The 27,711-nt window shown below is 41.5% G+C and overlaps 1 protein-coding gene and 1 long non-coding RNA gene across 21 annotated transcripts in view; one reads left to right on the top strand and one right to left on the bottom strand.

Annotated features, from left to right (window-relative positions):
* Window positions 1–2,578: 2,578 nt before the first annotated feature.
* Window positions 2,579–27,632, bottom strand: LOC132593347 (uncharacterized). 5 transcript variants are annotated; one of them, XR_009558721.1, is made up of 5 exons: window positions 27,484–27,632; window positions 22,406–22,592; window positions 21,137–21,239; window positions 10,517–10,574; window positions 2,579–4,598 (listed from the first exon to the last, which is right to left on the bottom strand). It is a non-coding gene; the product is annotated as an uncharacterized lncRNA (long non-coding RNA). The 5 variants fall into 5 exon arrangements; XR_009558722.1 differs by having other exon boundaries at window positions 2,579–2,701; window positions 3,529–4,598; window positions 21,137–22,592; XR_009558724.1 differs by lacking the exon at window positions 10,517–10,574.
* The window catches only part of RIMS1 (regulating synaptic membrane exocytosis 1), a 474,220-nt gene continuing 473,490 nt past the window's right edge, over window positions 26,982–27,711 (top strand). For 6 of the 16 annotated variants that reach the window (XM_060283402.1, XM_060283409.1, XM_060283410.1 and 3 more), the window contains exon 1: window positions 26,984–27,575. In XM_060283402.1, the coding sequence (XP_060139385.1) occupies window positions 27,412–27,575 (164 nt within the window). In that variant the 5' untranslated portion in view covers window positions 26,984–27,411. Of the gene's footprint in view, window positions 27,576–27,711 lie in introns of all 16 variants that reach the window. The other 10 variants (XM_060283407.1, XM_060283403.1, XM_060283404.1 and 7 more) reach the window with 6 other exon arrangements.

Consider the following 27,711-nt stretch of genomic DNA (forward strand, 5'->3'; position numbering starts at 1 on the left):
TATCAATTGTTATAGCAGGTGAACTGGTGGTGCTTACCCACACAATTGCATGGTACCCCAATTTCTCCTCATGAACATGGCACCAGGACAAGGAACTGTTTTCATTTTTCATGCATCAGGTCAAGTTGACCTTTGTCAAGATGATCACATTTATCAACATTTGGTTCAATATATGATTCTATCTTGATGAAGTCCTATATAAGGATGATGAAAGAGGAAAAGGGAAAAATCACCTCAACTTTTCTTGGCATTAAAATATGAGTTTCTTTATAGTTCCTAGAAAATATTTAGATCACAACAGGGGAGACTCATCTCCTAGTTTGAGTAAAACAAGTCTATTCTATTATTACAAACATATGAAAGAAAAAACTAGGTCAGTTCCTTTCTTGGAAATCATGATATTTAAGTAAATTCCACTATATTTTTCAGTTGCTGGGTCTGAAAACATTACCAAGAAAATAATATTTAGACTTTTGTTGTCTAGGCAGACAGTTTGAGCATTTTCCTTGATATGAGAAAATATTCTACAAAATATATTTTTATGATTTAAGTATAATCCAACTTCAAGTGATGTATTTATTCAAAAAATATCAATGATGGGTTCTGATATGCGAGTAGTTAATTCTTATTTTAGGAAATAATGGCATTATTATAATTAGCGTTAACAATTAGAAACATATTCAAATTTTAGGCAGAAAGTGAGAATAAAGGGAAGAACCAGGGAGGGGGGTTGAGAGATGTTTTGGGAAATTTTGGAACATAGAGCAAAGGTTAGATAGCAAAAAATGGAACCTTTGTCTGAAATATACAACTGTGTTGAGAAGGTCACCTGAACACAGGTGACACTTGGAAGCTGGAGAGTGTCGACAGCCGGGGGTCAATACCAGACTATTGCTTAGACACAGAGAACAAGTAGAAGTCAAAGGCTTAGGAGGTCCCTCAGGCTAAGCCTGACCAATAGGACTGTTGAAGCACGTACAAGGGCCCAGAGGACAGAGACACCATAACCACACCCAAGTTTGCTTTTGACAGATCATTTTCTCTCTTTTTCCTGAATGTGGCCAGACAGCTTGAGGAGGTTGGTTAACTTCCTCATCTGCCCAATTCATTGTGGAAACTGAAGAGTTTGGTGCCAAACCTCATAAAATAAAAAACAGAAAACATAAAAATAATTTAAGGGTCATGGTGAGGTCTGATGAGCCTCAACACTAGTTACTATGAATCGAAGAGAAGCAAAGTAATTGCAGACTTCAGAAGATGCCAATTCAGCCAAGGACAATGCTGACTATGACTGAAGTGTTGGTAAATTATCTCAGAATAGTTCATTCAATCGGAGCCCATTTTGCTGCTTGCTGCCTCAGTCTGCTTCACTAAGCATGTGACAGATTTTATCAATCCATCCACGTGGTCCATTTGCCTCTGCCCAAACCTCATGGAGTAATCTCTGTACAGGGCACTCTGACCATGTCATCCATGCCTAAAACTCTGCTGTGATTTCCCCTCCCCTTATGATAAGGGCCAGAATTCTTCATGATACTTATGAGGCCCTCGCTTGATCTGGCCCTAACTACCTCCCCAGTCTTATCTCATACTTACTATTCTTTAGAGAAGCAAAGCCCAATAGAACTCTCTGTGACAATGGTCATTTCAATATCTATATCTTCGGTGTCCAACACAGTAGTCACTTGTCACAATTAAATTTAATTAATATTAAACAAAATGTAAAAGTTAGTTCCTCAGTTATACTAGACACATTTAAAGTGCTCAACAACCAAGTGTGACCTGTGGCTACTGTGAGAGACAGTGCAGATACATAACATTTCCATCGAGGCATGAGGTTCTTTGGGGCAGTACTGGTCAGCATAGACTAGCCTTACTTCAGTTCCTCTAAATACTTTCTCACTTGAAAGCTTTTCCAGACATCCCCTCTGTCCCCATCTCTCTGCCTAGCTGTTTCTTATAATTTCTTACATGTCTTTGCCTTATTTCATTTGGAAGGAGACTTAAAATGCAACCTAGGTTAGATTCTTGTGTATTCACTCTCATTCATAGTGCCATTGATCATTGTAATTAATGATTGATTTATTGATTCTCTCTTGCTAGGTTGTAATCTTTATTATGACAGGTGTTATATTTGTACTCCCATTTTTAGCACTAAATGGGTGCTCATTAAAAGTTTATTTAGTAAAAGAAGCATTAATAAATAAATAAGTAAAGGAAAGATAACTCTGTGGGACTAAAAATATTTCCATTAAGAAAATGCTTGAATATAGGAGTCAAGGAAAGAAACTAGTTTTGGTAAAAAGTTTATTATTACTTTAATATTAGAATTTTGTCTTTGGGGGAATGGTTGGGTCATGGCCATTTGGCTATTGGAAATATGGAACTGAGTCTGGGAGAGGAAACAAGGCTGGAAATGTGAGAGTCATTTGCTTGAACCCAAGAGTTGAAGTGTTGGCAGTCAGTGAGACCTATAAAATAGTATAGGCAGAGACCACATGAAAAAATTGTGTCACCACAGATGAGAAGAGAGAAGAGAAATCATTGGTTAAACCAGGCAAAGGAAAGCCAGTGAGACTGAAAGAGCTCCAAAACTGTTTAATGTCATGGAAGGCCAGGAAGATGGGCTGTGGAAGGAGGGTGCAGCCACCAATGTCATGCGATAGGCCCGTCCAACCAGAAAAGTTCCTCATTCAATATCCTGCTAAAGAAAGTCAAAGTTAACCAGGGTTGGACATACACAGTCAACACTGTAGGAGGAAAAGGGGCAAAGTAGCCTATAAGTGAGGGTTTCATCCGAGCAAAAGATCCTGGAGCCAAGGCTGGTCGGCCGTCATTCCATCCACAAAAGGAGGAGTAGATGGGCCTCCTGGGGAGGTGGGGGGATCCAGAGACTGGAGAGGCTGATGGGAGTGAATGGGCATGAGACTTTGGGATTGTGATGCACATGGGTTCCAGACCAGGTACCCCAGGAAGCAGACTGTGGATCTGATATTTTTGTGCAGAAAGAGTTTGTTATGAAGTGTTCTTGGGATCAACACTGGGAGAGAACATAGGAAGGAGGACTGGACAGCATGCAAAGGGAGGGAGCTGGAACAGAGTTTTCAGTCGAGGTCCACCAGGAACTCCAAAACTAAGAAGTCCCTTCAGAAATGTCACCAGTGGAAGCAAGAGGATCAGACCCTTGAATGCCTACATTGGACAGTTATTGGATGTGAGCTCCCCCAAGGAGATGGTGTGAACTTGCGTGAGGCAGATTCCTTAGGTCAGTGGCAATTCCAAGAGAGAGATGACTCTGTGAGCCATCAACAGCCAATACTCCCAGCAGATGGGAAATGCATGCCTCAGTCCAAATGTGAGACCTAGGAGGACACCCTGGAATCCACTCCAGTCTACGTCTTTTTCTGCTTGAATCCACTTGCTTTGATAGTGTGTTTATTCCACTTGGTAACTAACATCCTGGTTAGTCTACAAGACTAAGGTTACAAGAGTAAGGTTAGTGGTCTAGAGGCTATAAATGATACTCACCTCCTCCTTCTTCCACCACTCAGTTCACAGCATCCTTGGTGAGCACCTTTACTTGTCTAGTAGCTGATCTGGTAGGATGACTTAGACCATTATCCCTAAAAGTTCTGGTCTCTTGATCACCATACTTTTCTCAGGCTTTAGCTAGAGATCTTTTCAATTTTCCATTAAAAAGGACAGGAGAGTCCCAGGAGACATTCCAGCACATCATTTTAGTGTCAAAAATGTCACTATGTTCCCTGACCCCCATTGTGTAGCTTCCTGCTTATGACCAGAGCCAGTGATGTCTCCCAGCATAGACTCCTTTTATTGCTGGTTTCTTGGCACAAAGAGTTGGAAGTGACCAAGAGGTACCCATAGCTTAAAGTTTAATGGGAATATTTCTGTGTCCCTGAGAGGAAATATTCCTTCTCTGTGAACCTCTAGACCTGCAGAGCCTAAACATGGGGGGACAGGAGGCACAAATTCTCCATAGGGGCCACTAGAAATGATGGTGTAGGGGGGTCACTTCAACCTCTTGATGCCTAGACTTATTCTGATTACCAGAGATACTGTATGATATTATGGTCATTGATTTTAGGGTGCATATTGCACTTTGGAATATTGCACTCTATTCTCTACAGAATTATTTCCACATTGGAGCCTTAGAAGCACATACAAATGACTCTTCTTTTATTCTATTCTATGAGGGCAGTAATTCAGGGGTGGTACAGTATGTAATAGGACCAGTAGATCCTAAGACCATGTGCCCATTCCCTTTGCTATAAAGTGGATATCTTAGTCTATTTGGATGTATGTGGGATCCTGTGTCAGTGGTTCAGAAACTCTATAAGCTCTTTGTTGGTGTACTTGCTGGACTTTGGTGAGCAGGAAAGACAAACTCATAACCAGAATATGTGTTGATTCCATCCAGGTGAATAGCTGCCCATTCCAGGATGCAAAGAGTTCAACGCAATCAACTTTCATCCAAGTGGCTGGTTGATATTCTCAAAAGATGGTGGTATTTTGGAGGCTCAACACTTGCCTCTGCTTCTGGAAGATTGGATATTTGGCAACAGGAGGCCAGATCAGACCTGTTGAGTGGGAAAAAATACATTTGGGTCCATGCATATCTGTCATCTCAACATCAGCGATTACTCTATTTATGAGCCTATTATACCAGCCTTGGGAGCATCAGTGACAAGGGATGACAGACATCAACTGCCTCAATCATTCTGTCTGCTCATCTGTTTAGTACTTTTATCTATGGGCGCTCTTTTGTGGGCGTGAACATGAGACACAAAAACCTTCGGACTTTGTGCCCACCTTCACAGTTCAGTCTACAGGCCTCTTATCTAGATCCCCTTGTCCCCAATATTTCTCCTTCCAGGCCCCTAAGCAAAACACTAAGTCATTCATCTGTCCGTGATACTCTACATATTCTTACCTTGAGCCAATCTTTTTCTATACAGAATAGATAACAAGTGTACTGCCCAAATCTCTGCCTATGAAGAGATTTTCCCTTAATGCTATCTTTCATGGTCACCCTTGAGACCTACAGCGATGCAAGGAAGACCTACATTTGAGCTATGTCAGCCTTTTTTTTAACCTTGGTCAACTGGACGTAAGGGACTTCTCATGCCACATGGTCATGAGCTGGTGTATGACATGGGATTTGGGGCCATCAGCTCATGCAGCATATTTGTGCCCTTGGGTCCTACTTATGTCTAATAACAGATAGTTTATGTCTTAGAAGTATTACTTCTGGACCCTCTGACCTTATGACACAACGGGGCCAGTATAACACAGCTCATGATGGGCAGTTTGGGCTGCATTGTCACTTGGTATCCTGTGGTCAGTGTGCTCTGTTTCTTCCAGGGCCTTGTGTCATGCCAAGAGTTGTTTTTTTGTTTTATTTTCAAATAGTGTATAACTTGCTACTTCAGATAGGATGGCCTTAGCCAAGCACCAGAGATCCATATTATGATTCTCCTGTTGGAGGGTGAGACATGACATCCTTTCCCTGAAGATATAGTACCTTTCATTAGATACTCTAATACTAGAGTCTGCTGGGTTACCTGGTCCAAATGGAAGGAATATTGAGCCATAACCTAGACTTAATCCACAGACTTCTGCTCTAAGCCCTTCTCAAAACGTTTTGTGTCATCTAGTGTTTGACTTGAAGCATTATTCCCAAGTGTGGAACACCTTGTCTCCAGGACCTAAAGAGACCCATCAGTTGTGGGAGATGAAAGATGCTGTAAATTTCCCTTTACATGGATTGGAATGTTCTAGCTTTCTCTAAACCACTAGACCCTAAAAACATCACTGATGTGTCAAGCCTCAGAACCTTAGTAGAGTTTAGTTTATCTTCTACACTCTGAAGCACATGTATTTTACAATGGTTCCAATGTATTTGTGACTCCTTGCTCATTCAAATTTGATTAACATGATGTTACTAATGTCGTGGACAAATGTGATGTTCTATGGGATGGCTGCACAGTCCGAGCATCTTTGAAATCTATTACAGAAAGATTACTGGAGTCAACATAGCCCTGTTATGAGGTGTACATGGATACACTTGTCCATTACGTTTTTAAAATTTTTTGTAATTGAAGTAGAGTTAGTATAGTTGATTTACAATGTTGTGTTAGTTTCAGGTGAAGAGCATGGTGATTTGGAGATATATATATAGATATAAATGTTTCAGATTATTTACCATTATACATTTATACATTATAGGTTATTATAAGATATTGAGTATAGTTCCCTGTACTATACAGTAGAAACTTGTTAGTTATCTGTTTTATACATAGTAGTGTTTATATGTTAATCCCAAACTCCTAATTTATCCCTCCCCCCCTTTCCCTGTTGGTAACCATAAGTTTATTTTCTATGTCTATGGGTCTATTTCTGTTTTGTATATAAGTTCATTTGTAACATTTTTTATATTCCACTTATAAGTAATATCATATGGTATTTGTCTTTGTCTGACTTACTTCACTTGGTATGATAATCTCTAGGTCCATTCATGTTGCTGCAAATGACATTATTTCATTCTTTTATATGGCTGAGTAATATTCCATTGTATATATGTACCACATCTTCTTTATCCATTCATCTCTCAATGGACATTTAGGTTATTTCCATATCTTGGCTACTGTAAATAGTGCTCCAATGAACACTGGAGTGCATGTATCTTTTCAAATTATAGTTTTGTCTGGATATATACCCAGGAGTGGGATTGCTGGATCATATGGTAACTCTATTTTTAGCTTTTTGAGGAACCTCCATACTATTCTCCATAGTGGCTGCACCAAATTACATTCCCACCAACAGTGCAAGAGGGTTCCCTTTTCTCCACACCCTCTCCAGCATTTATTGTTTGTAGACATTTTAATGATGGCCATTCTGACTGTTGTGAGGTGGTACCATGTGCCTTTTGGCCATCTGTATGTCTTCTTTGGAGGTAAACTGCTTCTGGGACTCTTTCCCAGAAGAGTAATGGAAAAGAATATATTCACTAGATCAATGTCCATATACAATGAACTTGAAGCCCTGTTAACTTGCTTTAGCAAAGTTACTATATCTGACAAAACAGCTAAAATTGGGGCTACTGTTTGATTTAGTTTGGGCAAGACCATTGTCATTCTCTAGGATTTTGTGAATTAAATGAGTACATGAGGAGACCAATCAATCCCATAGCCTTCAAGATCTTTGTTTTTATTTTTGTTTTTTCATATTCTTTTCCCTTATGGTTTATTACAGGATACCGAATATAGTTCCCTGTGCTGTACAGTAGGACCTTGTTGTTTATCCATCCTATAGACAATAGATTGCCTTTAAGGTTTTATAAGTAGCCACATTCTCTGCCATTCTTCCTCAGTGTGCAATACTGTTTTTGTTCACTGTCTGGGTCTAGTGGGAGAGTGTTGAAGAAGTTTCCACTTGACTTTCTCTGCTACAGTAGCTCTTATCTCACAGGCCAAGGAACTAATTGGGGATTCTGCCAACTACCAATTATGTCTCTTTTAATTATATTCAGAAACTAAGGAAATGACTAAGGGGAACCACAGTAAGCCAGATCCAGTAGATGGAATATAAGCCACACCTGTGTCAGGACTTCTTCTTTTAAATTAAGACTTTATACATCCCCACTTTCATTTTTTATATTTTAAAGATTTTTTTGATGTGGACCATTTTTTAAGTCTTTATTGAATTTGTTACAATATTGCTTCTGTTTTATGTTTTGGTTTTTTTGTCCACAAGGCATGTGGGGTCATAACTCCCCGACCAGGGATCGAACCCCCACCCTGGGCACTGGAAGGTGAAGTCTTAATCACAAGACTGCCAGGGAAGTTCCCTACATCTTTACTTTTTTTGTTTGTTTGTTTGTTTGTTTGTTTTTTGGGGTTATTTTTTTTGCGGTACGTGGGCCTCTCACTGTTGTGGCCTCTCCCGTTGCAGAGCACAGGCTCCAGATGCGCAGGCTCAGCGGTCATGGCTCACGGGCCCAGCCGCTCCGCAGCATGTGGAATCTTTCTGGACCAGGGCACGAACCCATGTCCCCTGCATCGGCAGGTGGACTCTCAACCACTGCGTCACCAGGGAAGCCCTACATCTCTACTTTTAAAAAGAGGTCATTTATGATACTTACCCTGATTATCAATGTCAACTCAAATCCTCTATTTAAAAGTTCTGAAAAACTATAGTTTTAGTGCACAGGTACCTGAGAGGGTGAGTGTAGGACATTTGGAGAATCATTACCATTATGGACCTGTCAGGGCTTTGCAGTCTTCATACCTGGGGATGTGGACATTTTTAACCAATGGATTCCAAGTCTTAAAACTCATCCAGGGAAGCTACCCTTTGTCTCCTGATTGTCTATCTTTTATTTCTTATATAGATGGAGGAAATCCTTATTTTTTGTATTTATATAGATGGAGCAAAAAGCCATCTCCATAGCTGCTGCACCTCCTACCATGATGCTTCTTATAATGTATCTGCTTTGTTTCTGATGGTTAAACACCACCTGACCTCTATAATTTTGGGATCCTCTGATGCTTATTTCTGTCAGGGAGCCTAGTCCTATAATACATCTCCTACCCTCACCTCTGGACTGGAGAAGAAGCCACCACTGAGGTTTTTTTTTATAGATGCTATAGTGCTCTTTCCACCAGCTTACTGGTTATTGCTTTGATAAACGGAGTGTCCTCCAGGCCCTTGTTCAGAAGATATTTGGCTCTTGGTTTTTATGGCCTTATATGGTATACCCACATTAGCAAGTTCTTTCTCTGTGTCTTTTGATCCACTGTCTGCCCCAGCAGTTCTGGTGTTTCTAACCCACTTAGTGTGGACTTTCACTTTCTCCATGTTTCAAAGGGCCATCCCAGGAATATGTCACCAATGCCTCCCCAAACCCCCACCAGGGTGTTTTGTCTTGTATCACGAGAAAGGATGTCCATCTCCATGTTAATAAGCTCTCAGTGTTCTGACTTTCCAGCCCTGCTTGATCCAGCACAGTCAGGATTCAGCCCCCTATGGACTTCCCTGGCTCCTCCTGGTGTATGGTGGCCAGACCTATAGCTCCTTCAGGGTGTGGTCCCTGTTCTCTCTGAGCAGGTCCAACAAAACCCCAGCTGGTTATATAGTGACTTAAACCTGTTTTTATTGGTCCAATGGCCAAGAAGGGAGGCAAAGTAACATCTTATAGGAGATACTACATCTCTCTTCAGGTCAGGGGTAGCCCTAGCACTTAACACAAGAGAGTGAGCCACTTTGACTTGTCCAGAGAGTTGAAGGTCCTCTGGGGATTCACTCTTTCTGAGTGCATAGTCCCAGATGTTTTCATCCCATGTCTCAGAGATCCAAGCTTTCCCAATTCAGGCTCTGATTTTGGTATAGCAGACTTACTGAAGTTGAGAATTCAAATGCTAAGGGATTTCTGCTACTCTCATAATTAAGTCTTGGTCTGAATATCATCTTTTTCTATTTTCTAACTGCCGGAGATAAGGCTCTTCATAGAGGCTGCCCTTTGACTTTCACACCTGATCTTTAATTGATAATTAATCACCTTCAGTCATTTAACATCTTTATCCAGTGAATCAATCGCACCCAGCAGCAGCCATCCAATTCCATAGTCTTTATAATTATAATTCTTTCATGTCTCTCAAATGTCAGGGATATCATACTTGTCAGAGTCATCCTGTGGATTGGTGTCCCAGCCGAGCTCATGCCCAGTGAAAATTTGAACAATGGTATTGCTGCTGAGTGACGGGGACTATATGCATTCTACCTGCCTCCAATGGGCTCTTTATCACCAGCTGGCGAGCAGGGGAGTCAGCATCATAATCCCATTTTTAAGTCCACTTCCCTGGACCACTCCTGATAGCAACTGCTGTGGTTCATGTTCCCGGGGAAACAGACTCAAAAACTCTATGATTGGCATGCTAGAGATTTATCGTGTTGTACTTTTGAGAACACCTGTGAGGGATCAAAGGAGAGTGGATTGGGTGGGGAGAAAATTTGAACGGCCACACAGGTGCAAAAGTGAACGCTACCAATTACACAGGGATCTCTAAAGATGCCCCCCTTTTTATACCAAGTAAACAGGTTGGATCTTTGTATGCTGCAGCCTTGACCAGTCATTGAATGAGGGCCTCCTCTAGGAAGGGAAGATAAGGTGAGGCAGCTTTCTTAGTCTAAGTATCTGTGAGCAACCAAACTCCTGACATGAGGGGTAATAAGGGCCTCGGTTCTGAAGGAGGATCTCAGTGAAACTTGACAATATCCACTAGAGTATAGATTACATTTCTAAAAACAGCAAGTACTATATTCAAGGTGTCTGAAGTAGAGTCTGTTGAAAAAAACTTGGTGAATTGAGGAAAACATGTAGGAACTTAAGTTTTGAGGGAAATGGGGATGACACTGTTGTCACGGATGTTAGAATTCCTCAGGACAGAATGGGACCAGTGATGTCACAACTCAGGTTCCATAATTCTTTTATGCTCACCTTGACCTTGAAGTAGGATCACTGTCTTTAGACTATAGTCTTTCCTTATGTTGTAGCACTATAACAGAGAAGGGATAAAATATACAGCTTATTGTATATATGTCCATGCCACTCTCTCACTTCATCTCAGCTTCCCCTTCCCCTTCCCCTTGTCCTCAAGTCCATTCTCTACATCTGCATCTTTATTCCTGTCCTGCCCCTACGTTCATCAGAACCATTTTTTTCTTTTTTAGATTCCATATATATGTGTTAGCATACGGTATTTGTTTTCTCTTTCTGACTTACTTTACTCTGTATGACAGACTCTAGGTCCATCCACCTCATTACAAATAACTCAATTTCATTTCTTTTTATGGCTGAGATAGCTAGTGGGAAGCAGGCTCATAGCACAGGGAGATCAGCTCAGTGCTTTGTGACCACCTAGAGGGGTGGGATAGGGAGGGTGGGAGGGAGACGCAAGAGGGAGGAGAAATGGAGATATAAGTTTATGTATAGCTGATTCACTTTGTTATACAGCAGCAACTAACACAACAATGTAAAGCAATTATACCTCAATAAAGATGTTAAAAATATATATACAACTTATTGTGGGGATGAAGCATGTTCCAACTAGAATATAATGATGTACTATTTTCAATGTAACTCCACAAAATTTGTCTACCTGTCGAGGACCACATGCCAACTCCTGAATCAGTCCCTGTGGCCAAAGTAATGCTATGCCCCATGACAAAGAGAAATGAAGTTTACCCCTTGGTTTAGGCAACTTCCTGGAACTGGGATCAATTCCTAAAGCCTTCACTCCAAAGAGTGAAGTAACAGATGCAGATGGGAGCACCATTTGAGGTAAATAATAAGATAAATGTTGTCATCAGCTTTCTTAGATTTTATTTTGAAATATGTATAGAGTCACAGAGGATTGCAAAATTAGTAGATAGAGTTTCAGGTATATCACCCAGCTTCCCTTAATGGTAACATCTTATATAACTGTAGTAAAGTATCAAAACCAGAAAATTGACATTGGTACATTATTAACTAGACCTTAGTCCATTTTCAACATTTAAAAATATACATTTGTGTACTTGCATGTGTGTGTGTGTGTGTGTGTAATTCACACCCAGCCTACTCCCTTATCCTTACCACCTGACAACCACTAAACTATTCTCCATCTCTGTAATTTTATCTTTTCTAGAATGTTATAAAATGGAGCCATACCACACGTGACCTTTTTGGAATTATCTCTTCACTCACCATAATTCCCCTGAGAGCCATCTGAGTTGTTGCATGTATTAATATAACTATTAATATAACTCCTTTTTATTGCTTAGCATTCCATAGGTATGGACGTACCAGTTTCTTTAACCATTCACCCAGAGAAGGACTTTTGGGTTTTCTCACTTTTTTGCTATTATTAATAAAGCTGCCGTGAACATTTGTACATATTTTTTTTTGTATGAACATATGTTTTTATTTCTCTGGGAATAACCCTCAAGATTGTGATTGCTGGGTCTCATGGTGAGTATATGTTTAGTTTTAGAAAAAACAGCCAAACAGTTTTCCAAAGTGACTGCAAGATTTTACATTTCCACCAGCAATGTGTGAGAGATCTATTTTCTCTGCATCCTTGTCAGCATTTGGTATTATTACTATTTTTATTTTAGATGTACTAGTAAGTATATAGTGATATCTCATCATGGCTTTAATTTGCATTTATCTAATAGCTAATGATGTGGATAAATTGATAGGTATGACTCAACTAAATTCTCTAGGTTAATGTTTCTGATTTTCTTGCATACATTTTTTTCCATTATAATGATACTCTTATTTCACAAAAAAGTTCTTCAGTGATTTAGTAAATACTGCCTGCTATATATTGTTTATTGCCTTTTTGTTCCTTATAATGTGAGCAATAGCTAGACCTTTAAAAACTCTGGTGGAATCCTTAATTTTACATAGTAGGAAACTTAGTTCTAGAAATATTAGGTAACTTGTTCAAGATTGCACGAGCAGAGCTGGAACCAGAATCCAGATGAACAGTGTCCTGGTCCAGCCCCTTTTTTGACACCATTATATCTTGATGTTTGGTCTCCCTGGCTGAGCTGGACGTGTGTGTGTGTGCCTGTGCACGTGTTTCTTTTTACTTCCTTTGGCATCAAGCATATTCCCCTGAACATAGCATGTGCTCAAAATACAGTTATGTGTTTACTGATAGACTAAGAGTTACAAACATCTCTCCTCCCGATCCATTTTTCAAACTTGTTTCTGGTCATATGCCTCTCTTTCAAATACCCAGCTCTTGCTTGATTTTTACTCCAGTTAAATTCTGCACTGTAGTTATGCGTGTGTGTGTGTGTGTGCACATGTGTGTGTGGTTGATGAATGCCTTTACGTTCACTACTTTCTCTAGCACCCTGGCCTTCAGATACCCTTAACCAGAGGATAATTAGATCTTATATATTCATATTTAACTTCACAAAGCATTACAAGGTCTATCTAGCTGGATTCCTTGGGACATGTACAGTTGAAGGAGTGGTCATCCCTGGGATGACCAAGGATGAATAAAGGTAGATACAAACTTCAGTTGGGAGAAAGGTGGGTGGAGGTCTGAGTTGCTCAGAAGAAGTAGAGAGAAGTAGAGAGCAGCAGACCCAAGGGCAAGAGAACATGTTTAGAAGTGAAATGGATACTAGCATGAGGGAATGAAATGGGAAGAATTTAACTGCTTGATAGTGTTCCTCTTGAGCTAAAATAAAATCATATATGGCATTAGGTTTAAATTCCTTCTCTTATATTTTCTAATTTGCTTTGGCTCCTCCCATGATTTTGACGAAGACTGATAATCCACAAGTATCTGTGCAGGTGGAGAAGGGAAGAAAGAGTCAGAATTATTTTCCAAATCCATTTTCCACTTAAGATGTTTTTAGCTTTGTAGGTAGGTAAAAGTTAACATTCTTTTTTAGACAATTCAATGTGTCATTCTTTTCCATAAAGACATTGATCTTATATAGTGGAGAAATTCACTCACACAGCAGGGAGGATGGCATTAAGACTTTGGCAACACAACCCAACCAGTATAAACTCTCAGAAGGCACTCTCAGAAGAAGGAAGCTAACAAATGTTTAGGGCATCTAAGAAGGACACTCTTCACATCACACACAATCACAATGGAAGAATTCTCAGGAAGTTACTCAATGCAAAGGAGAAAATTGGAAGAGAAGAGAATGTGGAGAAATTATTCTCTAAAAGTGTCAATTAAATATTCTAAGTTTGACTAATATGGAAGATGATCCGTTTCAGAAGAATGAAAAGTGGCCATGAACTGTGATTTTTTAATCAGGAGACAAGCATTGAAATAAAGAAAGAACACTTAAGAATATTAATTGAGGAGAGCCCTTCAAGATGGCAGAGGAGTAAGATGTGGAGATCACCTTCCTCCCCACAAATACATCAGAAATACATCTACATGTGGAACAACTCCTACAGAACACCTACTGAACGCTGGCAGAAGACCTCAGACTTCCCAAAAGGCAAGAAACTCCCCACGTAGCTGCGTAGGGCAAAAGAAAAAAGAAAAAAACAGAGACAAAAGAATAAGGATAGGACCTGCACCTCTGGGAGGGAGCTGTGAAGGAGGAAAATTTTCCACAGACTAGGAAGCCCCTTCACTGGTGGAGACGGAGGTGGGAGGGGGGGAAGCTTTGGAGCCATGGAGGAGAGCACAGTAACAAGGGTGCAGAGGGCAAAGCAGAGACACTCCCGCACAGAGGATTGGTGCCAACCAGCACTCACCAGCCCAAGAGGCCTGTCTGCTCACCCACCGGTGTGGTTGGGGCCTTGGAGCTAAGGCTCGGGCTATGGAGGTCAGACCCCAGGTGGAGGACTGGGGTTGGCTGTGTGAACACAGCCTGAAGGGGCCTAGAGAGCCACAGCTAGCAGGGAGGGAGTCTGGGAAAATGTCTGGAGCTGCCAAAGAGGCAAAAGACCATTGTTTTGGGGATGCACAAGGAGAGGGGATTCAGAGCACCAACTAAATGAGCTCCAGAGATGGACGTGAGCCATGGCTATCAGCACAGACCCCAGAGACGGGCATGAGATGCTAAGGCTGCTGCTGCCACCACCAAGAAGCCTGTGTGCGAGCACAGGTCACTATCCACACCTCCCCTCCTGGGAGCCTGTGCAGCCCGCCACTGCCAGGGTCCCGGGATCCAGGGACAACTACCCTGGGAGAATGCACGGCACGCCTCAGGCTGGTGCAACGTCATGCTGACCTCTGCCACCGCAGGCTCGCCCCACATTCCATACCCCTCCCTCCTGGCACCCTGAGTGAGCCAGAGCCCCCAATCAGCTGCTCCTTTAGCCCTGTCCTATCTGAACAGATGCCCTCAGGAGACCCACACGCAGAGGCAGGGCCAAACCCAAAGCTGAACCCCGGGAGCTGTGTGAACAAAGAAGAGAAAGGGAAATCTCTCCCAGCAGCTTCAGGAGCAGCAGATTATATGCCCACAGTCAACTTGAAGTACCCTGTATCTCTGGAATACCTGCATAGACAAGGAATCATCTCAAAATTGAGGTGGTGGATTTTGGGAGCAACTGTAGACTTGGGGTTTGCTTTCTACATCTAATTTGTTTCTGGTCTTATGTTTATCTTAGTTTAGTATTTAGAGTTTACTATCATGTGTAGATTTGTTTATTGATTTGGTTGCTCTCTTCCTCTTCTTTTTCTTTATATATATGTATATATATATATATATTTTTTTTCTTTTTCTCTTTTTGTGAATGTGTTTCTGTATGCTTCTTTGTGTGATTTTGCCTGTATAGCTTTGCTTTTTCCATTTGTCCTAGGGTTCTCTCTGTCCTTTTTTTTTTTAGTCAAATTTTAGCGCTTGTTATCATTGGTGGATTTGTTTTATGGTTTGATTTCTCTCTTCTTTCTTTCATTCTTTTTTTTCTTTTTTATTACTTTTTATTTTAATATTATTTTATTTTTTAACTTTCTAATTTTATTTTATTTTTTTCTTCCCTTCTTTCTTTCTTTTTTTTTTTCTCACTTTTCTTCTGAGCCATGTGGCTGACATTGCCTTGGTGTCAGGCTTATGCCTCTGAGGTGAGAGAGCCAAGCTCAGGACATTGGTCCACCAGAGACGTCCTGGCCCCACGTAATATCAAATGGTGAAAGTTCTCCTAGAGATCTCCATCTCAGCACTAAGACCCAGCTTCACTCAATGACCAGCAAGCTGCAGTGCTGGACACCCTATGCCAAACAGCTAGGAAGACAGGAATACAACCCCACCCACTAGCAGAGAGGCTGCCTAAAATCATAATAAGGTCACAGACACACAAAACACACCAACGGACGCAGTCCTACCCACCAGAAAGACAAGATCCAGCTTCATCTACCAGAACACAAGCACCAGTCCCTTCCACCAGGAATCCTACACAACCCACTGAACAAATCTTAGCCACTGCTGACAGACACCAAAAACAACGAACTATGAACCTACAGCCTGTGAAAAGGAGACCCCAAACACAGTAAGTTAAGCAAAATGAGAAGACAGAGAAACACGCAGAAGATGAAGGAGCAAGGTAAAAACCCACCAGACCTAAAAAATGAAGAGGAAATAGGCAGTCTACCTGAAAAAGAATTTAGAATAATGATAGTAAAGATGATCCAAAATGTTGGAAATAGAATGGAGAAAATACAAGAAATGTTTTACAAGGACCTAGAAGAACTAAAGGGCAAACAAATAATAATGAACACACAGTAAATGAAATTAAAAATTCTCTAGAAGGAATCCATAGCAGAATAACTGTGGCAGAATAGCGGAGAAGTGACCTGGAAGATAAAATAGTCAAAATAACTACTGGAGAGCAGAATAAAGAAAAGAATGAAAAGAATTGAGGACAGTTACAGTCCTCAATTGAGGACAGTCTGGGACAACATTAAATGCACCAACATTCAAATTATAGTTGTGTCAGAAGAAGAAGAGAAAAAGAACGGGACTGAGAATATATATGAAGAGATTATAGTTGAAAATTTCCCTAATATGGGAAAGGAAACAGTCAACCAAGTCCAGGAAGTGCAGAGTCCCATACAGGATAAATCCAAGGAGAAACATGTCAAGATGCATATTAATCAAACTATCAAAAATTAAATACAAAGAAAAAATATTAGAAACAGCAAGGGAAAAACAAGGAATAACATACAAGGAAATCCCCATAATGTTAACAGCTGATATTTCAGCAACACTCTGCAAGCCAGAAGGGAGTGGCAGGACATATTTAAAGTGATGAAAGGGAAAAACCTACAACGAAGATTACTCTACCTGGCAGGATCTCATTCAGATTCGATTGAGAAAGTAAAACCTTTACAGACAAGCAAAAGCTAAGAGAATTCAGCACCACCAATCCAGCTTTACAACAAATGCTATAAAAACTTCTCTAGGCAAGAAACACAAGAGAAGGAAAAGATCTACAATAACAAACACAAAGCAATTAAGAAAATGGTAATAGGAACACACATATCAATAACTACCTTAAATGTAAATAGATTAAATGCTCCAACCAAAAGACATAGACTGGCTGAAAGGATACAGAAAGAAGACCGTATACATGTTGTCTACAAGAGACCCACTTCAGACCTAGGGACACATACAGACCGAAAGTGAGGGGATGGAACAAGATTCCATGCAAATGGAAATCAAAAGAAAGCTGGAGTAGCAATTCTCATATCAGACTAAATAGACTTTAAAATAAAGACTATTAGAAGAGACAAGAAGGACATTACATAATGATCAAGGGATAAATCCAAGAAGAAGATAACAATTGTAAATATTTATGCACCTAACACAGGAGCACCTCAATACATAAGGCAAATACTAACAGCCATAAAAGGGGAAATAGATAGTAACACAATCATAGTAGGGAACTTTAACAGCCCACTCTCACCAATGGACAGATCATCCAAAATGAAAATAAATAAGGAAACACAAGCTTTAAATGATACATTAAACAAGATGGACTTAATTGATATTTATAGGACATTCCATCCAAAAACAACAGAAAACACATTCTTCTCAAGTGTTCATGGAACATTCTCCAGGCTAGATCATATCTTGGGTCACAAATCAAGACTTGGTAAATTTAAGAAAATTGAAATCGTATCTTTTCCAACCACAACACTATGAGACTAGATATCAATTACAGGAAAAAATCAATAAGAAAAACAAACACAGGGAGGCTACACAATACACTACTAAATAACCAAGAGATCACTGAAGAAATCGATAAGGAAATCAAAAAATACCTAGAAACATATGACAATGAAAACATGACAACCCAAAACCTATGGGATGCAGCAAAAGCTGTTCTAAGAGGGAATTTTATAGCAATACAATCATACATTAAGAAACAAGAAACATCTCAAATAAACAACCTAACCTTACACCTAAAGCAATTAGAGAAAGAATAATAAAAAAAACAAAAACCCAATGTTAGCAGAAGGAAAGAAATCATAAAGATCAGATCAGAAATAAATGAAAAAGAAATGAAGGAAACTATAGCAAAGATCAATAAAACTGAAAACTGGTTCCTTGAGAAGATAAACAAAATTGATGAACCATTAGCCAGATTCATCAAGAAAAAAAGGGAGAAGACTCAAATAAATAGAGTTAGAAATGAAAAAGGAGAAGTAACAACTGCCACTGCAGAAATAAAAAGGATCATGAGAGATTACTACAAGCAACTATATGCCAACAAAATGGACACCCTGGAAGAAATGGACACATTCTTAGAAAAGCACAACCTTCTGAGACTAAATCAGGAAGAAACAGAAAATACAAACAAGCCAATCACAAGCACTGAAATTGAGACTGTGATTAAAAATCTTCCAACAAACAAAAGCCGAGGACCAGATGACTTCACAGGTGAATTCTATCAAACATTTAGAGAAAACCTAACACCTATCCTTCTCAAATTCTTCCAAAATATAGCAGAGGGAGGAACAATCTCAAACTCATTCTATGAGGCCACCATCACCCTGATGCCAAAACCAGACAAAGATGTCACAAAAAAGAAAACTACAGGCCAATATCACTGATGAACATAGATGCAAAACTCTGCAACAAAATACGAGCATCAGAATCCAGCAGTACATTTAAAGGATCATACCCCATGATCAAGTGGGGTTTATTCCAGGAATGCAAGGATTCTTCAATATATGCAAATGAATCAATGAGATAACCAATATTAAAAAATTGAAGGAGAACAACCATATAATCATCTCAATAAATGCAGAAAAAGCTTTTGAAAAAATTCAGCAACTATTAATGATAAAAACACTCCATAAAGTAGGCATAGAGGGAACTTACCTCAACATAATAAAGTCCATATATGACAATCCCACAGCCAACATCATTCTCAATGGTGAAAAACTGAAACCATTTCCACTAAGATCAGGAACAAGACAAGGTTGTCCACTCTCACCACTATTATTCAACATAGTTTTGGAAGTTTTAGCAACAGCAATCAGAGAAGAAAAAGAAATAAAAGGATTCCAAAACAGAAAAGAAGAAATTAAGCTGTCACTGTTTGCAGATGACATGATACTATACATAAAGAATTCTAAAGATGCTACCAGAAAACTACTAGAGCTAATCAATGAATTTGGTAAAGTAGCAGCATACAAAATGAATGTACAGAAATCTCTTGCATTCCTATGCACTAATGATGAAAAATCTGAAAGAGAAATTAAGTTACCATTGCAACAAAAACAATAAAATACCTAGGAATCAACCTACCTAAGGAGACAAAAGACCTGTATGCAGAAAACTAAAAGATACTGATGAAAGAAATTAAAGATGATACAGATGGAGATATACCATGTTCTTGGACTGGAAGAGTAAACGCTGTGAAAATGACTATACTACCCAAAGCAATCTACAGATTCAATGCAATCCCTATCAAACTACCAATGGCATTCTTCACAGAACTAGAACGAAAAACTTCACAATTTATATAGAAACACAAAAGACCCCAAATAGCCAAAGTAATCTTGAGAGAGAAAAATGGAGCTGGAGGAATTAGGCTCCCTGACTTCAGACTATACTACAAAACTACAGTAATCAAGACAGTATGGTACAGGCACAAAAACAGAAATATTGATCAGTGGAACAGGATAGAAAGCCCAGAGATAAACCCACACACATATGGTCACCTTATTTTTGATAAAGGAGGCAAGAATATACAGTGGAGAAATGACAGCCTCTTCAATAAGTGGTCCTGGGAAAACTGGACAGCTACATATAAAAGAATGAAATTAGAACATTCTAACACCATACACAAAAATAAACTCAAAATGGATTAAAGACCTAAATGTAAGGCCAGACACTATAAAACTCTTACAGGAAAACATAGGCAGAACACTCTATGACATAAATCACAGCAAGATCCTTTTTGACCCACCTCCTAGAGAAATGGAAATAAAAACAAAATAAACAAATGGGACTAATGAAACTTAAAAGCTTTTGCACAGCAAAGGAAACCATAAACAAGACCAAAAGACAACCCTCAGAATGGGAGAAAATATTTGCAAATGAAGCAACTGACAAAGCATTAATCTCCAAAATTTACAAGCAGCTCAATATCAAAAAAACAAACAATCCAATCCAAAAATGGGCAGAAGACCTAAATAGACATTTCTCCTAAGAAGATATACAGATTGCCAACAAACAGGTGAAAGGATGCTCAACATCACTAATCATTAGAGAAATGCAAATCAAAAGTACAATGCAGTATCACCTCACACCAGTCAGAATGGCCATCATCAAAACTTCTACAGACAATAAATGCTGGAGAGGGTGTGGAGAAATGATACAGCCTCTATGTGGAACAGTGTGGAGGTTCCTTAAAAAAACTGAAGATAGAACTACCATACGACACAGCAATCCCACTACTAGGCATATACGCTGAGAAACCATAATTCAAAAAGGGTCATGTACCACAGTGTTCATTGCAGCTCTACTTACAATAGCCAGGACATGGAAGCAACCTAAGTGTCCATCTACAGGTGCATGGATAAAGAAGATGTGGTACATACATACAATGGAATATTACTCAGCCATAAAATGAAACAAAATTGAGTTATTTGTAGTGAGGTGGATGGACCTAGAGTCTGTCATACAGAGTGAAGTGAGTCAGAAAGAGAAAAACAAATACCGTATGCTAACACATATATATGGAATCTAAAAAAAAAAAAAGAAGGTTCTGAAGAACCTAGGGGTCAGAAAGGAATAAAGACACAAATGTAGAGAATGGATCTGGGGACATGCGGAGGGGGAAGGGTAAGCTCTGATGAAATGAGAGAGTGGCATGGACATATATACACTACCAAATGTAAAATAAATAGGTAGTGGGAAGCAGTCGCATAGCACAGGGAGATCAGCTTGGTGCTTTGTGACCACCTAGAGGGGTGGGAGGGAGGGTGGGAGGGAGGCTCAAGAGGGAGGAGATATGGGGATATATGTATATGTATAGCTGATTCACTTTGTTATAAAGCAGAAACTAACAATACATTGTAAGGCAATTATACTCCAATAAAGATGTTAAAATAAAAAGAATATTAATTACTTGGAAGAAGTATGTCCAAGGCTGTTGTAACCCCTCTGGAGAGAACAGAATGATGTACCTTCTTCTAAGTCCAAGGTCAAAGGCCTTCCCAGACACTCAGTTCCTCACAAAATAAATGACAACAGTGGAATGTTACCAAAAATCAGATTAAAATAGGTATTTGGCTGAATTTGAGCCAAAATCTGATATCTAGTTTCAGCCAAATACTTTGAGTGAAATCATTTGAGAGCCCAATGTTCCTTGAAGCCAGAAAGACGACATTTTTGCAAATTATTATAACTATGTGTAAATAGGGTGACCATATAATTTGTCATACAAACTAGGACACTTTTAAGTGAAAGAAGATGCTGTTGATAATAATGCCAGTACAGGAAGCATGGACTCAGATGATCTTGGATAAACCGGGACACATGATCACCTTATATAGAAACTGTTCTTGTGTAACAGATTATGGTGGTGCCCATGCCAATGATGTGAATAATATCTAGGATGAGGTGGTGATAACTTAAATCAAAACTCAATGTTGCAGTTCAGTGGGTAGGCAAGACTGCTTCTCAATTGATGTTGAAGATATTCCTAATTCATTTATTTTCCAGAAATTAAAAACCCTTCAATAATTATAACTGGAGTTATACAGAATTCTGACATCACAGCAGAGTCACTTGCTAATTCCGTGGAGTAGAAATTCCCTGTAGGAGCTCATCTCCCGCGTTTTCTCCTCTCTTCCCAGGGATCCCGCCTCCCTGGCCCACCTCTTGTTCCTCCAGGGCTCTGCCCCTTCCTGACTTGGGGCCGTGTGTCGACTGCCCTTCCTCACCTTGGAACACTCTGTGCCCAGCCCTTCTTAAGGAATTCCTTCTTCTTCTTCATATCTCTGCTCACAGGACCCCTGCTTAGGACGCCATGACTGCCCACTTCCAGCAGTTTACTCTCTACTCTATCCAGCAAGGTATTTTCTAGAACAATTACCGAAGTCCAGCTGTTCTTGTGTGTTTACTTATGCCTCTCTCTTCCAACCGCATTGTTAGCAGCTGGGGCAGAGGTGGACAAATCCTTTTCTGCAGCAAGGCAGATAGTAAATATTTTAGGCTTCACTGGACATATGGTCTCTGTGGCTTCCACTCTACCATGGTAGCATGAAGGCAGCTAGAGATAATACATGGCTCAATGGATGTGGCTGTGCTCCAATAAAACTTTATTCACAAAAACAGGCTTTGGTCTGCATTTGACCCATGCGCCATACTTGGCCAGTCCCTATAGGACGATTACCTTAAATTCGACATTCGCTCCCATAGCCTCAGCGCCCAGCTTTCAACCTTACCAAAGCCGTGGAGGGCAGACAGTGTTATTTCCATTTTATAGATGAGCAAAAGAAGGCTCAGCAAGGTGCACTTGATCCAAACTCACGTAAATATTGTATCCGCTTTCTAGGGCTTCTGTAACAATGTACCACCAGCTGCAAAACCACATGAAACAACAGAGATTTAATCTCTCACAGCTGTGGAGGCTAGAAGTCCAAAATCCAGGTGTCAGCAGGGCCACGCTTCCCCTGAAGTCTGCAGAGGAGAAAGCTTCCTGCCTCTTCCAGCTTCCGGGGTCTCCTGGCGTTCCTCGCTCTGGGGGTGTATCAATTCCTCCTCTGCCTCTGTTTCCACATGGTCTTCCTCTCTGGGTGTCTGTGCCTCTCTCCTCTTATGAAGACAAAAGTCATTGGATTTAGCACCCATCCTAATACAATATGATCTATTTTAACCAATTTCATCTGTAAAGGCCCATTTCCATATACAGTCACATTCTGAGGTTCTGAGTGGACATACATTTTTTTTTTTTGGAGGGGAGAGGCACAGTTTTAAACCCACTACATCTGTCAGATGGTAGGGTAAGGATATGAACATGACCCCATTTCAATGATTTTCCACTTTGAAGTTATAATCTTAGCTATTAAGTTAAATTAGCAGGTAACACGGATGTCCAATTTTAGACATATTCTGAGAGATGATCTTAGAGTATCAGTAGAAGAGAGAGCTAATAAGTTTACCAGAGAGGAGCTGTGTCTAAGTCATCACGTCTGACTTGTACCCTGAACATCAGGTTAGAATTGACCTGAAGGGCATCTGATACATATCTTATGAATAGAGATTTAAGACATTTTTCTATAGACTTCATTGGTTGGGCAAGGGGCATCACAGAAGAAGTTTCATGGCCTCTCAAGTCAATATCTCTGGATACCAAGCTCGTAAGTTGGGATTTTCCCCAATACTTGTCTAAAGCATGTTTCCTCCCTTAGGGGAGTGGGTAGTTTTATTACCGTCCAAATACATTTAGGAAATGCCAAGCCAAACCGAGTAAAACACATTTCATTACTGCAGTAAATAATTGCTTCTTAGAACCTTTTATTTGTTAAGGTGCCTTGCGAGTTTCTAAGAGGGAGGTGTTGTGCACATTTTTCTAAGTTTATAGGGTATTTCTTGTAGAGTATCTTCAAGAAATAATCATCTGTGCCACACACTTTGGTACATCTACTCAGTGTTTATTTGCTTACTTAAGCGCACGTAAGTTCTGCTTTCCTGGAAGCAAATGGGTAGAAGTATACTTCTCTTGCATTTCAACCCCTCCATGATGGTGAGATCCCTGACAGAAAGGGAGACACTGATGGGTGTACCATGGCATCTACTAATTGATTGGTCAATTCATTCACTTCTTCATTCATTCACTCACTCACTGATTTCACACACAGTTATCAAGCAGCAAGGAAGGAGTTATGAATATAAAGATGATTGAGACCAGACTTCTTTTCATTAAATCATCTAGATAACACACATCCATCACCATTTCCCAAAGTAATTCTAATAGATGGAAACCATGTGCAGTGGACTGAATTGTGTGCCCCCTAAAAGTCATGTGTCAAAGTTCTAATCCCTGTACCTAAGAAGGTGACTATATTTGAAGATAGGACCTTTGAAGAGGTGATTAAGGTTAAATGAGGTCATAAGGGTGTGGGCCCTAACCCAACAGGAATGTTGTCCATATAAGCAGAGGGACAGATGCCAGGGATGGGCATGCACAGACAACAGGCCATGTGAGGACACAGCAAGAAGGTAGCCAAGGAGAGAGGCCTCAGGAAAAATCAATCTTGCCAACACGTTGATTGTGAATTTCTAGCCTCCAGGACTGTGAGAAAATATATTTCTGTTGTTTAGGCCACGCAGCCTGTGGTATTTTGTTATAGCAGCCCCAGCAGACAAAAACACTGTTAATTGTTCATTAGGCCCCTGCCTGCAAGAACTTATTCAGCTAGTTGTAATGGCTACCGAGGATTTCTCATTTTTTTTTTAATTTTTTTTTTTATTTTTTGCGGTACGCAGGCCTCTCACTGTTGTGGCCTCTCCCATTGCGGAGCACAGGCTCCAGACGCGCAGGCTCAGCGGCTATGGCTCACGGGCCCAGCCACTCTGCAGCATGTGGGATCCTCCTGGACTGGGACATGAACCCGTGTCCCCTGCATCGGCAGGTGGACTCTCAACCACTGCGCCACCAGGGAAGCCCAGATTTCTCATTTCTTGATCTGCATCTTAGAAGAATTTCATGAGGACCAACTTAATTGTCCACCTTGTGAGGAAGCCTTTGTTGTACCACCACATGGACCAGCAGAGATGCAGGCATCTGATAGAATGAATATATCACCTACATTTCTCCTCCTCTCCATACATTAACCATGGAGAGATGGCCTAAAGCACCCCTTAGAGAGAGCAAGAAAAAAGGAAAAGGAGAACTAGAAAGTATTAGGCACGTAGCTAAATACTTCAAATATGACTTCTCATTTAACATCCCTCTTCTATTTTGAGGTAATCCTTACCCCTCTTTTTAGGTGAAGAAACAGACGTTCAAAGAGGATAAGTGATTTGGCCAAGATCATGAAATCACTGGTTAGAGCCAGAATTCAAACTCATTTTTTCCCTCCTGAAAATACGCTGGTCTGAGGGAAATAGTGATAATTTCTTAAAAATGAAGAAAAGATATTGATTAGAGTGTTTTCATCAATTGCTTAATTAGAGGAAAAAGGAAATCTGGCTAGGCGGAAACACTTACGAAAAAAGACTGGAAATTTCAGTGGACTATGTGTTTATTTCAGAGACATCCTCAGAATCGACATGGCTACCAAAGAGCTAGGCCAATGTTAAGCTGTGCAAATAAAAACAATGATTATAAGGCAGTTACTAAGTGCCAGGCACTGTTCTCAGTTCTTTCCGTGTATTCTTGATACCACTAATCAGGAAGGCTAGTGAAAAAAAAACCAGTGTGTCCAAAGGCAGGTGACCGGAATGGCCAGAATTTGAAATCATGCTACAGGGTTACTGGTTGGGTAAACTGGGAAGCTTTACTCTGGAGAAAATTGAAGGCCATATGATGGCCGTCTCAAGGAGTTGAAAGATTTTCAGGTAGGAGGGGCCTTTAGACATAGGGATAAAATTGAGTGGTAGTGAGCCTTCCATTACCGACATTATTCACATGGATGTGTCCAGGTAGAAGCAACACCCACATTCAGCAGGTGGTCACGTAATTAAGCTCTTAAATTTTTTAAACTTGAAGACTTTAGGGGCTTCCCTGTTGGCGCAGTCGTTGAGAGTCCGCCTGCTGATGCAGGGGACATGGGTTCGTGCCCCGGTCCGGGAAGATCCCACATGCCGCGGAGCGGCTGGGCCCGTGAGCCATGGCCGCTGGGCCTGCGCGTCCGGAGCCTGTGCTCCGCAATGGGAGAGGCCACAACAGTGAGAGGCCCGCGTACCGCACACACACAAAAAAACTTGAAGATTTTAGGATTCATAAATATCATCCTTATCTTCTTTATTAACAAAGTTAGGTTTGGAGGGAAAAAAATCAATGCTAGATTCTTCCTGGAATTATAGAAAGAATTCTGCAGGAGAGAAACATATCAATTTTTCTCATCACCATTGTGAAGAGAAATTTTTGTTCGATTTGAGCTTTTCTCTAGATTGATTCTTTTATAAGTATATTAGCAAAATTCAGTCTCCAGGTTTGAAAGCTGATAACATTAACTGTTTTGAAAGGATTGTCTATTTATTTTTGCCTTTACCAGCGAGAGGAGCTCATCCTTAATGCTTATCATTGGGCCAGGCATTAAGCAGAAGCTCATTACAGTAGGCTGCGGTGTGTTTGTTCATTTGTTTGTTTGTTTTTTAATCTGGGATCAGTGTTTCTTGAGAAGTACCTACAGCGGCTAAGAAGTGAGTGCATGGTGGTAGCGGAGCATCATTAGAGGAATTAGAGTAGATAATCCATTTGCAAGCAGCAGAGAAGTGCGATTATGTGATGCGATGGGCGACCAAGAGCCCAAAATGACAAATTAAAGATTTGCCGTGCTGTGGGGTCTCTGGAGGGGCAATTCAGATACATTGCAGAGCAGTCCTACTGAGGACGGGTCAAGAAAGACTGTGTACAATGGACCCAGAAAATCCAGGCTGTTGGAGGGGTGTGTGTGCAGCAAAATTATGTTAAAAGCCACATCGTTGTGGCTACGAACACTTGACCACTACATGAGAAGGATACGGTGGAAGGGGGGAAATGCATGCAGAGGGTGTTCCGTCCTGTTTAGAACATCGAGGGTGCTCCGATAATACTAAGGCTCCACGATGAAGATGGAGCGAGGATGATGATGATTAATGCAACCCGTGGAAAAATAGGGCTGGCGAGGCTGACAGAGACGGGGGACCCGGCGAGGTAGGATGAGTCACGGGTGAGGGTACCTGGGCTGGAGCGCGCGGGGGCGGAGGGGCGCGGGACTGGGACCGGGAGTGGGCGGGTGGGCGCCGTGGGCGGGGCGGCTCCGGGCCGAGCGGCTGGGCTGGCGGCCGTGTCTGCGAGCGCAGCAGCATCACCGGAGCCGAGCCGCGAGACTCCGCCTAACCGACACCCAAACTCTCCTCCCGCACCGCGGACGGAGGCGGCCGAGCCCGAGCATCCTCGCCCCCCGCGCGCCCGAGCCCGCGCCCCCGCCCCCGCCCCCGCCCGGGAGGCTGGGCTGCGGGAAGCGCCCGGGCGCCCGCGCTTCGCCAGGGCCACCAAAACAAAGGCAGCATCCGGGGCTGGGTGGAGGCGGAGGACCATGACAGCCCGGGCTCGCGCGCTCCCCTGCCCCGCCGCCGCCGCCGGGAGGGCTCCGCGGTGAGCCGAGCAGGGGCGCAGCCGCCGGGCGTGCGTCGGAAGGTGCGCCCGCGCCGAGCCCAGGCCAGCCGAGGGGCGGGCAGGCCGCGAAGATGTCCTCGGCCGTGGGGCCCCGCGGTCCCCGCCCGCCCACCGTGCCTCCCCCGATGCCCGAGCTGCCCGACCTGAGCCACCTGACCGAGGAGGAGAGGAACATCATCATGGCAGTGATGGACCGGCAGAAAGAAGAGGAGGAGAAGGAAGAAGCCATGCTCAAGTAAGCCTGCGCGGCCGCGCCATCCGTGCCTCCATCGGGCCGTTCCCCGCCGTCACCCGCTCCTACCGGCTGCGTGCGGGTCAGAGGCGGGCCGGGTGCCGGGTGCGGGCGGAGGCGCCCGCCTGGGGGCCGGGGG

Source organism: Globicephala melas, chromosome 14 (genome assembly GCF_963455315.2).
Source record: "Globicephala melas chromosome 14, mGloMel1.2, whole genome shotgun sequence".
Lineage (NCBI taxonomy): Eukaryota > Metazoa > Chordata > Mammalia > Artiodactyla > Delphinidae > Globicephala > Globicephala melas.